Source organism: Pseudochaenichthys georgianus, chromosome 21 (genome assembly GCF_902827115.2).
Source record: "Pseudochaenichthys georgianus chromosome 21, fPseGeo1.2, whole genome shotgun sequence".
Lineage (NCBI taxonomy): Eukaryota > Metazoa > Chordata > Actinopteri > Perciformes > Channichthyidae > Pseudochaenichthys > Pseudochaenichthys georgianus.
The window spans coordinates 23,726,888-23,739,302 of NC_047523.1; the positions used below are offsets into that span (position 1 = coordinate 23,726,888).

The 12,415-nt window shown below is 38.8% G+C and overlaps 1 protein-coding gene across 3 annotated transcripts; it reads right to left on the minus strand.

Moving 5' to 3' along the window:
- Positions 1 to 2,168: 2,168 nt before the first annotated feature.
- On the minus strand, positions 2,169 to 7,429 carry tank (TRAF family member-associated NFKB activator). 3 transcript variants are annotated; one of them, XM_071207070.1, is made up of 8 exons: positions 6,926 to 7,429; positions 6,270 to 6,411; positions 5,937 to 6,045; positions 5,731 to 5,798; positions 4,551 to 4,603; positions 4,347 to 4,465; positions 3,438 to 3,835; positions 2,169 to 2,802 (listed from the first exon to the last, which is right to left on the minus strand). In XM_071207070.1, exons 2-8 carry the CDS (start codon positions 6,366 to 6,368, stop codon positions 2,632 to 2,634), a joined length of 1,017 nt encoding a protein of 338 aa, XP_071063171.1. In that variant the 5' UTR covers positions 6,369 to 6,411; positions 6,926 to 7,429; the 3' UTR covers positions 2,169 to 2,631. The 3 variants fall into 3 exon arrangements, with proteins under 3 accessions (XP_071063171.1, XP_071063170.1, XP_033966402.1); XM_071207069.1 differs by having other exon boundaries at positions 4,341 to 4,465; positions 7,261 to 7,428; XM_034110511.2 differs by having other exon boundaries at positions 4,341 to 4,465; positions 6,926 to 7,428.
- Between the last annotated feature and the right edge of the window lie 4,986 nt (positions 7,430 to 12,415).

A 12,415-nucleotide genomic window follows, 5' to 3' on the forward strand; every position in this document is an offset into this window, starting at 1 on the left:
CGGCCCGAACTCTCCGCAGCACCGATTGGTAGTGCAGAAGCACTGCTGATTAGCATGCAGTAATGATGGTGAGCTGGGCTCCATTGTTCTAACACCTCCCCTCTCCTCCGCACCAATCTGTCACCATTCAGTGGGCTAGAGCTGCCTCAAATGCTTCTCTCCTCAAATGAGATGGATAATTAGTTGCCCCTCACGAATGCTGCACTCTTCTCACCCCTGATTGCTTTCACCTTCTTGCTCCTGGCAATGTTGACACCTTTTAATCAGCCTGCTACTTCTCCGTCTCAATCCATATCCTTCTCCTTTTTTTTGTCCCCTTTAATTTTTTTTTTAACAGCTCTTAAATCCATCTAAAATGTACTGCCTTTTGGTAGCAAATGTCCAAGGGGGAAATATGGCACATCTTATATTCATCTGGAAGTGACAAAAAAAAAGCTGAAGTGGACTTTTCTAAAACAGTTCACACAACTGCACACACAAGCAGTGTAAATGTACAATGTACGGAAGCATAGAAAAAAATCCTAGCTGTCAGTATGAGTACCCTCTTCCAAATAACAATGAATGACAACATAATTATGAGCAAGCAGCTGTTCATGATCCCAGAGAGAAAAGCATGCAGGCTGCACAATGTTCGACTCTTCACAGATTAACCAGAGAGGATCATTAGGGATATGCTTTTGCCAAAAAAAATCAAATCTGAATAAATTCTTTCCTACGTATCCATGGTGGGCATGTTGTATCTTAGGAAGGCTCTTCTCTATGTTCAATGACTCACTAGAATGGTTTATTGCATTACTACTCTGCATATTTTTACACCCTTCAGAGCTATTAATGAAACACAGTGAAATGTGCAACAAAAATATCAGTTTAAGGTTGATATAACAAATCAATCAGTCTGTTAAGCAGTATTTGATAAGTGGTATATAGTTAGAATACCAAACACTTAAAGAGATTTAAAAAAGGTTGTTTGCAGTCTTCACACTTAGCTCATCTACCCAGCAAGTGTTAGCAGCCCATAGCTGAGGGCTGCAAGGTCCTCTCTGCACAACACAGTGTTCCAACACACTCACACAGTGTTTCGTTTCCTCAAACATCATCACGCCCAATGGTGAAAATCACTGAAATTGTTTGCAAAGGTGTGAATAAATACAGCTGCATGCAATAAGCCGATGCTGCTGTTCAGAAAAGATGGTTGTGTGCACACTGGGAAATGTGACAGACTTAAAAATTATCTGTTCCAAATCACAATGTATTTTATGGAAAGAGTAAGGCCATATAAGACAATGTATTCCAGTTTAAAGAGAGTATTCTGACTCTAAACTAACTGAAATAAATGTTTCACATGAACCCTAATTCTCTTCAGTAAAATACATTGTCATTTGGAAATAGAACAGATGATGTTTCAGTATAGCTGACATACAGTATGCCGAAATACATTCTCCACATATGGCCGTAATCTTCTTATGTATCAATTTTCTATATGTTTTTCCACAACTATTATTTTGTTAATATTAGCTTAAATTAAACATTAAACTGGCACACCTGGAATGTCTTATATTATAACTCTGGAGTATTAATGTTCATTTGTCAATTAAAATGATTACGCCTACATAAACACTGTATGTAATGGCCATGTGATTTAACAACAAGCTTGCGCCTAATGTTAGATGTTGCCATCTGTGGAGACTCTTAATGAGTACATGGTTTACTACCTTTTAAAATAATTTCTAAGTTGGAAATGTTCCCATCGCCCCGCACCAGTAATGACATACATCTGCTTCTAATTATCCTGGTTGAAGTAAACAACACGAAAGAACGATGGGAATGTAGTGCCAGTCTAAAGAGTGCTAATCAATACGTCATGTTTTGGAAAAGATTGATTAACGTTTGAGTGATTTGATGGGTATTGTTATTCTAAAGATCTGTTCTGAGATATGATATATACGAGGTATACTCTAATGAAGGGCTGTTAGACCGAAAGCTCAAACTGAAAGGGGAAAATGTTGCACATATCTAAGTGTGCAGGTACCTCCTCTATATGTTGGCTCTCATTGATGAGTCCAGCAAAAATGTAGCCTGGTGTAGCGCTGGTTGTTCTGAGATATCACATCTTGCTGCCAACAAAAAGAGGTAAAAGTGTCTTAATTCAACAAAAAATATTGCAAATGTACAAAGCAAATAATTTCTTTAAAAGGTAACTACATATTAATAATGCAAATTAGGTTTTGGCATAATAATTTATAAACATCTTGCAGAAAGAATGAAAATCTTGTCCATTTTAACGCTTAATGTATGGATAAACTTATGAGCACCCCATTTATATTTACATATTGAAAACCAATCCAATGATATAAAATGTAAAGAGTAATTGTCAGCTTTATTTGCTCATATATATCATATTATTACCGTATCATTGTCACTTAGTACTAGAGTAAAATCTCAGCGTGATATTAGAAAAATATAATGGACAAGAAAGTGTACCATTCAATTCTTCTATATTAAATAAATGGATTCAAGTCCTATTGCAGTGTCATTTCAAATCCAGTACAGCGCATGTTGTTCATGGCGGGTAGGACTACACCATGATAACAACAAGTCTCAGAGTAGCCTTGCCAGTCTCTGCTTCCACTGTCAATTGTCGGCTTCGTTTTTAGGAGAGAAATGTAAGTAGAGGTGGCTGTTCATTCGCTCCTGAGGCACCACAGCGTGGCAGAAAGCACATTTATCAGGACTGCTGCTCGGAGGCGTCTCCAGCTCTGTCCCCACATCAGCTGCATCACACAGCTCAGGGCTCCAGAGGGGCTGCAGGGCAGGAGGAACCAAAGAAAACAATATATTATTTATGCTCTTAACAATCCTTACACTCACTCTATTAAAGCATGTTGGACCGCTTGGCCTTCAAGTTGAAGTATCTGTTGCTTTAAGAAAAACAAGTATATGTCGACCCAAAAGTCTACACAAACGCTCAGCAACAGTGAAGGCAAAAGGCTATTCTCAAGTGTTTAATTATTTCACTCTTTATGTGTTTAACCGCACAAGGAAACCCGCCTATTATAAAAGTCCATGTTGGTGTAATCCAGGGAAAGAATCTCAACATGGAAAACTGGAGCAACTTTAAGATCTGACTGCATGTCATTCACAATTTTGTTTTTATTAGACATTTGCACACATCAGCAAATAAAATACCACTCAATTCAGACTCTGTAATGTGCTTCCATCTGGCTCACATATTCTAGCTAAGATGCCAAATGTAACCTGAGCATCCATGCTTGAATACAAAAAGAATCAGAACACATTACACAGTAATATGTTTCAAATAAAGCCAAGGGGATTTTCTTTTTAGGACTTCACACTCTTTCACTCCTCCATTAGCAAATACCAATCAGACACTGATAATGTGCTACTAGTTTTCTCCGACCTTCTCCTGTGATTCTCACCTGCTGGGGTCCCCGCACGCTCTCATGGGAGAGCGAAGATGATGTTGAGTGGGAGGGGGATGGGGGGTAGACAAAAGGCATGGGTAGTTCCACGGGCTCCTCTTCTGACAACGTGGAGGGAACAGTACTGAGAGGCCGCTTGGTGGGCATGGTAAGACCAATGTGTCTCTCTGGTGCACTGTTCAGGAAGTCATATTCACTGTCCGCAGAGGGCGGAAATTTGACACTGAGTTTAGTGAGAGAGTCTACTAAGTCCTTGTCCTCGGGGCTGGTGCCGCGGGATGCCAGAGACGTAGGCAGGAGTGGAATATCCACCGCTGACCTGAGCACTGCAGAGAAGGGTCTCTGTGCCTCTGCTGTACGGTCTGTGCACTGGATGGGCATGGAAAACCGCTGATCTGTCAGACGGCAGAAAAACACAAGATTGTACAGTTTTTCTGTCTCGCTCGCCGTGTTTGACGCCGTATTCCTGCGCTGGCTTTAATGACATTTTAACTTGGCAACGATTTGAAAAGTTGCATTGAGATATAATCCTGGTCCTTTAAAAAAACAGTATACTGAATACATGTACTGTATACACACAAATTAGCTGAATACATAGCTATATACACCTATTTATTTGTTAGAAACAATATTTATATTACCCTTTTTGTTAAATTTTGTATGAATAAGTATAATACATTTTCTAAACAAAGGTTGCCAGCTATTGTTCCAAAGGGCACAGAGGCATTTGTGAACAGTCTTAGTGAAGGTGTTTCTATATATGTATCTTTATCAAAAGCAAGCTAACTTATAAGTGAACCTTTTTCAATTTCAGCAAATTTTCCTTTAAGTAATTAAATATAGAAAACAAAACTTAGGTTAAAGGCCATAAAGAAAAGGAATTGTTTTGGTGTATATTACCATTACCGTTTGATGCATCATTTCCTGCATGGAATCTTTTTAGGTGATCTTTTTGTCTTCTGGTAAGAGAGCGAATCTGCCGGAATTTCCCTTGAATTGCTTCAAATGCTTCCAACATGTCCTGACTGAAAAAGAAAAAATAGTGAAAAAAAATCCATTCTTTAACCGAAATGTTCATGATATATAAATGAAAATGTAAGAGACACATACTAGTCAACGCTGCTGTTGACTGGCATAATAGGAGCAACAGTGCCCATGTTGTCCTGTGAAAAAATGACATTACATTCATAGAGATCGTTAGCAACAATTATCCAAAGGCATATTGTTAATGTCTCTGCAGTTTACACATCAAACATTTACATTTACTGGTGGAGCTTGTTTCCTGGCCTGTTAAATATTGAACAAAGCTCAAGCTGCTGAACTGTGCAAGTGATATTATCCTCTAGCACCATCTGGTGAAGTAAGAGCAGATACACCTTGTGAGGAGTGAAATAGTGGCTGGATATTGTAACAGCAGCAATGTAATCTGAGGTTTCCTTTTAGCTTGAACCTTTGTAAAAACAATTGGAAGCATTATACAACTCTAAAAGTATATGGATATTCATCTCTGATAAGCATGAACGACTGAACAAGGATATAATGTCTCTTGACTATCATGTATTTATCTGCAAACTGGTTTAGAGCTGTGTAACAAAAGGCCAGAAATGCTACAATGAATTCAATATTTGCAGACTGACAGAGTCACAAAAGCAGTGTTAAAAAATGGTAAGAGATTATAAAAAAATGCATATGGGGCAGTCAATGCTTTATTAATTTCTCACTGATATATTGTGTTCTCTTAAAGGTAGGGTAGGTAAGAATGGAGAAACCAGCTCGAGTGCTCTAGAATTTGAAAGTACACAACCGAAAAAAATCTGCCCCTTCCTTCAGACTTCCTCACAGAGCCCCTCCTCCAACACACACGAACGCGCACATGACCAATGAGGGCACAAGATAAGTTTGTGCACGAGATGGAAGGCTGACAGGCAGGTAGGCCACTTGCTTTTTACAGCGCCATGGCTTCCACAGATGACATATTTGTATATATTTATAGCATTTCATTTATTCATTGCTATCGGGATGTTAAGAGCATTCCATGGAATATAACAAAAAGCGTTTCTGAAGTGAATTACCTACCCTACCTTTAACATCCTTGTTGGCACAAGTGCAACAACATCATCAAGCAGAAGTACTATCAACGTGTAATTATGTGCGACAAAAGGAAGCTGCATGTATGTTCGGTGTAATTTCAACAATGACAATGTAGAAAAAACATTTTCAGAGCCATTATATTGCAATTGTTCACAAAGCGTAGACTTAGGGAAACCACACTGTAGCATAGCAAACATACCGGGTACTGCATTTTTTTATAGGCGCTGGCCCCATCGAGGAGATGGTAGATAGGCTCACATTTCATCTCTATAAAACACAGAGAAAAAGAACAGTTTGAAGAGGAGGCAATGTAAGATAATCCAATATCAGTACATAGGTTGCGATGCAGAGAAGGATAATGTCGGCATAAGAATAAGTAGAGATCATGTGGCACGTCTCACTAACCTGGTGGTTGCCTTGTTGAAGATAACTTAGCTTCAAGTTTGGAAATCAACTGCTGCTGGTCCTCTATCTGCTTTTGAAGTTTTTGAGTGAAACTCTCATAATACACACTCTGCAAAAATGAGGTTTCTGTTATTGTTGCGCATCAATATCTGCAATCTGGTCTTTAACTAGTCGTATTTTTTAATACAAAGATAAATATTAATCATGTTTTCAAAACACATTTCTTTCTATTAGACTGGTTACACAAATACAACTAATAAACACACTTGGCAAGATACTCTGTAAACTATTATATTGGCAACATTTGACTTATTTTTCTCATCACAACGTTACCATTTGTTGCAGTTCCATTTTAGCATTGTCCTTTTCAATGGAGACCTGGCGATAAGCTTCATAAGCTTTATTGAGCTGGTCTCCAATGTTCCTTTCCATGCCGTGTGCTCCACAATCATCCCTGACACAGCAGACATGAGCCCTGGTGATTCAAAAAACACCACACAAAATGATAAAAGCACTTTTCCGAACAAGGAACATATGGAGCTCGTTACCCTTTTAATTTCCTTTATGTTGTCAGACACAATGTAAGTAAAAAGTAATGACTCCTTAAAGTGATGTCAAATAAGTGTGTTAAATGTATGTAAGCCACTGAGGAATTGAGAAACTGAGTAAATATATTTCCTAATTTCTGTTCATTACAAAATATTGTTGGCAGTTCCGGTTCCATATAATTGAACGTGCAAAAGCAGAATAGTATTAACATCTCAACAATCAATGCCCTGTTTGAAGTCTGTGACAAATGATGAGGATGTTGCTGAGCAAATAAAACACAGCAACAAAACAATTAATTTAATTACTTTGCAATTCTTTGGAAATAACATTTAACAACCCTGACCTAAACAGGTCTACATGTTGTTGTCATCTGTCAGAACTGACTTTTAACAACTTTTAAGCACATTTTCACACTTTGAAAATTGCAGCACCGTACTTACTGTGATAAAAGTTTTCGGGGACGTTTTGAGATGATGCAAAAAAAACAACAGTCTGATGTCACCGTCACCCAGATCTGCTCTTCAATTATTAAGCAATCCTCATTATAAAAGGACAGAGTAGCTGTCAGACCAACGGCTCCTGGAGGAAGTACCCTACATTAACACTAACGTTGGAGCCTACCGAGGCACAGTAGGGAAGCACTTTTAAGTGTCATGCAAACCCTAGTCCACACAGTTCCGTATTTCTTAAACAGTGACCGGTTAGCTGTAGCTCATTCAACCGGTGGCGGGGATAAAGCGAAGGAGCAGCGACTCCACGGTGAGCGTCCTCTTACCTTCATTCATGTAGCTGCTAAAGTCGAATTTATTGTGTTGACACCACCGCAGAGTCGTCGCCTAATCTTCAAATGCAAAGTTACGAAGCGCCGGAGAGGATATGGCTATGTATGTTTTACATAGCCTAGTTTGAGTTGGGAACTTCCCTCGGGGAATCCCCCTGTTCTGTAGACTTCCGCCTTTACTTGGTCCTGGCCAATCAGCGCGCAGCTCTGGGTGGTTAGCTGGTTGAGGGTTCTTCCAGCCTGCGCGTCTGCAAACCGACCCACTGTTGTTGCGTGCATGTGAAAATTGTCCAAAACTAGAGTACACTGTTCTCATTTTACTCGATGTCTTACATTATTGAACGATCAACAAGTTTTGTGAAAAGTATTGAGCCTGCATTATTGTAAAATGTAGCTGTGACAAGCATGGCCAGATTAACCTGTTAGGCAAACCATTACCTAGCTGTTGGGCCCTATTTAGAAATGAATGTGTTAGCACAAAAGGCTTATATTTTGGGCTCACCTTAGTTGGCATTGCACTTAAGTATTTCAACATTTCATAACAACTTTGCACTTATTTACATTGAAACAAATTATTAACATGCCGTGAGTTTATGGCTTTTGAGGGGTTTGCACCATTTGGTAGCTAGAACACTATTTGTATAGCACCCTATAGCACCTTTCAAGCAGTGATGGACAGGAACGTACATTTGCATAACAATTTTGAGGTACTTGTATGTTGCTTTAGCATTTCAATTTCCTGCTGCTTCAGATCTATACCCTTACTTTAAAGACTCAGATTAATAATGAAAAGTATTAGTAAATAAATCAACCATTAATGTACCATACATTATTATATGTCAACAAAGGTATTTGTTGATCCCTTGGTAAATGTAACAAGCGACCGACAGTATATAGTAACAAATAAAAATTATTTTATTATCTGCAACACTTAAGTGATACCTTACAGTAATGCAACAGTAATCATTATTTAATAATATGTACTTTTTGGATTGGGGGTTGTGCAAATTGAGAACTTTTACTTTTTAGTGCCTTAAAGAGCCTGTGACACCATCCCAACAACTGTTGTGCAATGAAATATTGGGCTACTAGTAATCTCGAACCGTCAGTTTAAAAAAGAAAAAGCGATACCGTTTCGTTAAATATCAATAATTTCGAACATCGCGGGGAAATTCCTTCACTCATTTTGAAGTTTTGGGGGAAGCCGGAAGTGACGTCAATGCGGGAACGCTTCGAGAGCCAAACACGGACAAAGTGTGTTGTGTCATGCGTAGAAATGGTGAATTACTGAGTTTAGGCACGTTAATAACGTTTTAATGAAGTTGACTACAGTATATTCATATTTGTCAGTGCTTTCATGTCAATTCGGCGACATAAACATAAATGATCGTGGTGAAGATGATGATTACATTAGGATTAAAAATCGGGAGTGAGAGCTGCTGAATTTCCTCCCGTCGGATGTGATATAAAAACAAATCGATTATTTTTGTGGTTATAAACTCAAGTGGATGAAACTACATGTATTAGTGCTTTCATGTCAATTCGGCGAACATATGAACACATTAAATGATGAGTGAGGATGATGATTAAAAATCGTTTGTTTGAGCCGGTCTGCATTTACTGATGAGAAAACACACCGATGCTTTTTGTAGTTGTAGTACACCAACAACATGCATTAAACGTGTGTTTTTTTTACCACAATGTTGGGGAAATTAATGGATAAAATGCACGGATTATTATTATTATTCCCACTCCGATCGGGACACTAGGTCCACCGTTTCCCCGCAGCGAGGCTCCCCCCGTTGACAGTTTACGTGGGCTGGGTGCAGTGGCGGACTGGCCAGATTCGGGACGAATCCCGATGGGCCGGTACCGAAGTGGGCCGGTCGGATAAGTAACTAGCACATCCCCCATAGGCGGCGCGTGAGGCTCAGGTTTGAGAAGGCTAAATAACTTATTTTACCTGACGCTGCCCGCCTCCGGCGTCTATAGAAAAGAGATTAACTCAGTGTGCGGAGTTTAAATCTCTCAAGTCATATTACAGGATAAAGAAAATACAGTTTAAACTGCCGTATGCAGAGAAGACGCCGACGTGTCGCACTTATCATTCATATTACATCATCAATCAGATCATCGATCATATAATAATCATAATATATCATATATTTCCTTATCTGAGTCAGCTTCTCCAGCCTCATCTGGCCGTGCAACACTTACAGTGTCACAGACTGTATGCAGAAGTATTATTTAACACATTATGTTGACGAAACACTCGAGACAAATGTAATTAAAGTCAGATCCACTCGTGTCTTAGACGTGAACGCGCTCTCAGCTGGAGAGAGAAACCCTGGCTTGATTTACCGAGTTGATAACCAGCGTCGTAGGACCGCTTAGCGAGATCTCGTTTGTTAGTTTGTTGTTAGTTTGTTTGTTACTCAAACATATCCAGAGTCTGTTGAACTGGCTTCGTAGTACAGGGCACAGGTGGCTAGCAGCGCTAATGTCAAAGACACAGACCTCATTCCTAAACTTCTAACAGATACAACATAAACCGATCCTTCAGCCTCATATGAGCTCTCAGACACGTTCAACATTAACCTGTCATCGCTGTCTGAGCTTGCTGCTGTGTGCACCATCGTGCGTTTACATCTGACTGTATATATCTAAAGGTTTACATGCAGATGCTGGGATCCTGGACGGTGCAGCTGGAGCGCTGTGCCCGCAATGACGTCACCCATCATTTGGCGGGACTTGAAGAATCCGCGAGAAGATCCAGAAAATTGTCAACATTGAAGGCAGATTAATGGTTATCAAAGTACAAATATCCAAAATCAGTTCAGTAACGGTTTTCAAGGGGACAATATGTACTCAAATTGATGGGTTTGGATGATGGGGGAAAACCGTGTCACAGGCTCTTTAACTAATCCAAATCCTAATCTGTATTCATTACCATGTGCAGCATAGTTTAAAGCCCAAATATACTCTTAGTACCTGTTCCATCGCTGACCATCTGTGAAAGAAATAGGCACGTGAAAATATTAATAACTTAACCACAGCCAACAATGAAATCTACATGCACTGAATGTTCACTTCAACATTTGTAGAATAATGCAAGGTGAGAACTATCACCAGAGGTCAGCAAAAACAAGTTAGTCTTGAGTATATGGCAAAAATGTACTTATTCATTAATGAGAGAAGATGCCTCACTCAAATAAATATACTTTCTCAGTACAAAGACTTGACTGTTTTCCAATACCCTGAAATAACAATAGTCAAGGCAAGTTCTGTTAATCTGTTCCACAATATACTTGAACACTACATTACCAGTTTTTATGGTGGTGTGCTTTGCTGAACTTTGGTGCCCTCTGGTGATATTTTAGGTTTTGTGGTCATGATTTATACCACGAGAGATGAAGTTCCCTTGTTGTGGCCAAGACTCACAATACTTCATTAAGGCTTGTTATGTTACCTCTGATCCACCTCCGAAAACCTGTTCTGAGTCAAATGTATGAAATTCCTGAGGAAGAATACATGTTGGATGATGATTATGAATATAGAATATACTGTTGTTTGGAAATATTGTGCCACAAGCACCACTTGACACTTAGATCACATGACTATACATGGTTGAGCTTCATTTGGCATTGATATATAATTTTAACCTTATTTACAAATTGACAAGACTATTATTTACAATTTCACTGTTCCTACGGTAACATTACAAACCAAAATACGGCAGTGGCTTGATTTACCCAGTCCCTGAAGCAAAAGGGATTACAGTTTCGGTTTTAGTTCATTATTTACACTTATTTTTAAACCTCATAATCCTAAAGAAATGCTGACTATCTTACTATCGGGATACCTTGGAATTTCATTTGTAATTCTCTCTGTCAGCATGAACCTACAGTGAGCCATTTATTATGCAATACTCTGGTGACACACTGGTAATCCCCTTCCCGGTTCTTTACAACCAGTGCTTTGCAGCTGATCAAACCGTATTTGTTTTATCTAGAGATATTTCTGCACATGATTTAGGGTTTATAATTTCGCCCCATGTACCAGACTGCATTGAGTAAACTCCCTCCCTAGAAAAACAGCAACCCAAGAAATACCAGCAGCACAAACAAGAGCAACCAGTAGATGGCAGCTTAGAGTGACTTGTTGAGATGTATGAGGTTTTTAACTCCATTACAGTTTTTTAACTTTATATTGTTGAAGATTCACAGAGCTTAAATGTAGTAGTAATAGTATCTATGATGGACTGAAGCAATGAAACAGGTCTTTTTTATTCTCAGTTTCATTTGAATACTAGATCTTAATGGGGTAGCAATGTCAATTAAAAAAGCAACCCTACAATTGCTAAAATCCACAACTTCCATGTAATATTTTCCAAACATAAATATGTTGCCAGTAAAGGTGCACTAAATTAGCTTTTTAAAATAAAACACCTGTACTGATATCATAAAGCACTTTTAGTGATATATTAACTAATCCTGCCTGGGAATATTAATAATCGGTCACAAGTTAATACTTTTACAATCTAATAATGTATTTCAGATGGTGACAATTTATCAAAAGTGATATTTGTAAACATGGCACAACCTATTCTGTCTGTGTCCTCCTTGTGGTCAGAAGACATAGATGCTACATTTCTTAAAAAGTCGTTTCTGACAATGAAAAAGAAAATAGGTTATCTATATCAATTTTCTGTTAAGAAAGAGACAGTGTTCAGCCATCTTAATAATTGGAACCCAACTACATTCATTTCTTAAACTTACAAACCCTTTCTTTTAGTCTTTAAATTGTTGTATATGTAGGTTTAGATCAAATGAGCCAACAACGTTTTGTCTATCTCTATAACTGATTGTATCCAAATATGTCCGACAAAGCAGGAATAGCATTTCCATTTCCGGTGGCTTGGTCGCTCCATAGAGCGTCTTCTGGAGTCCGGCCCAAGAGGTTGTCGTCTGCGACCCTTGCTGGCATTCCAACCTCAACCTCTGCTTCTCCTGAGAATGACTTACACTCCCAGAGTGCCACCAACAACCCCGATTTCAATAAAAGAAAAACTCCAGGAATTCCTTTAAGGAAGGGAGCAGCAGGTCATCTTAAGGGTGTTGTTCATTTTCCATGGTTGCTTTGAAATCTG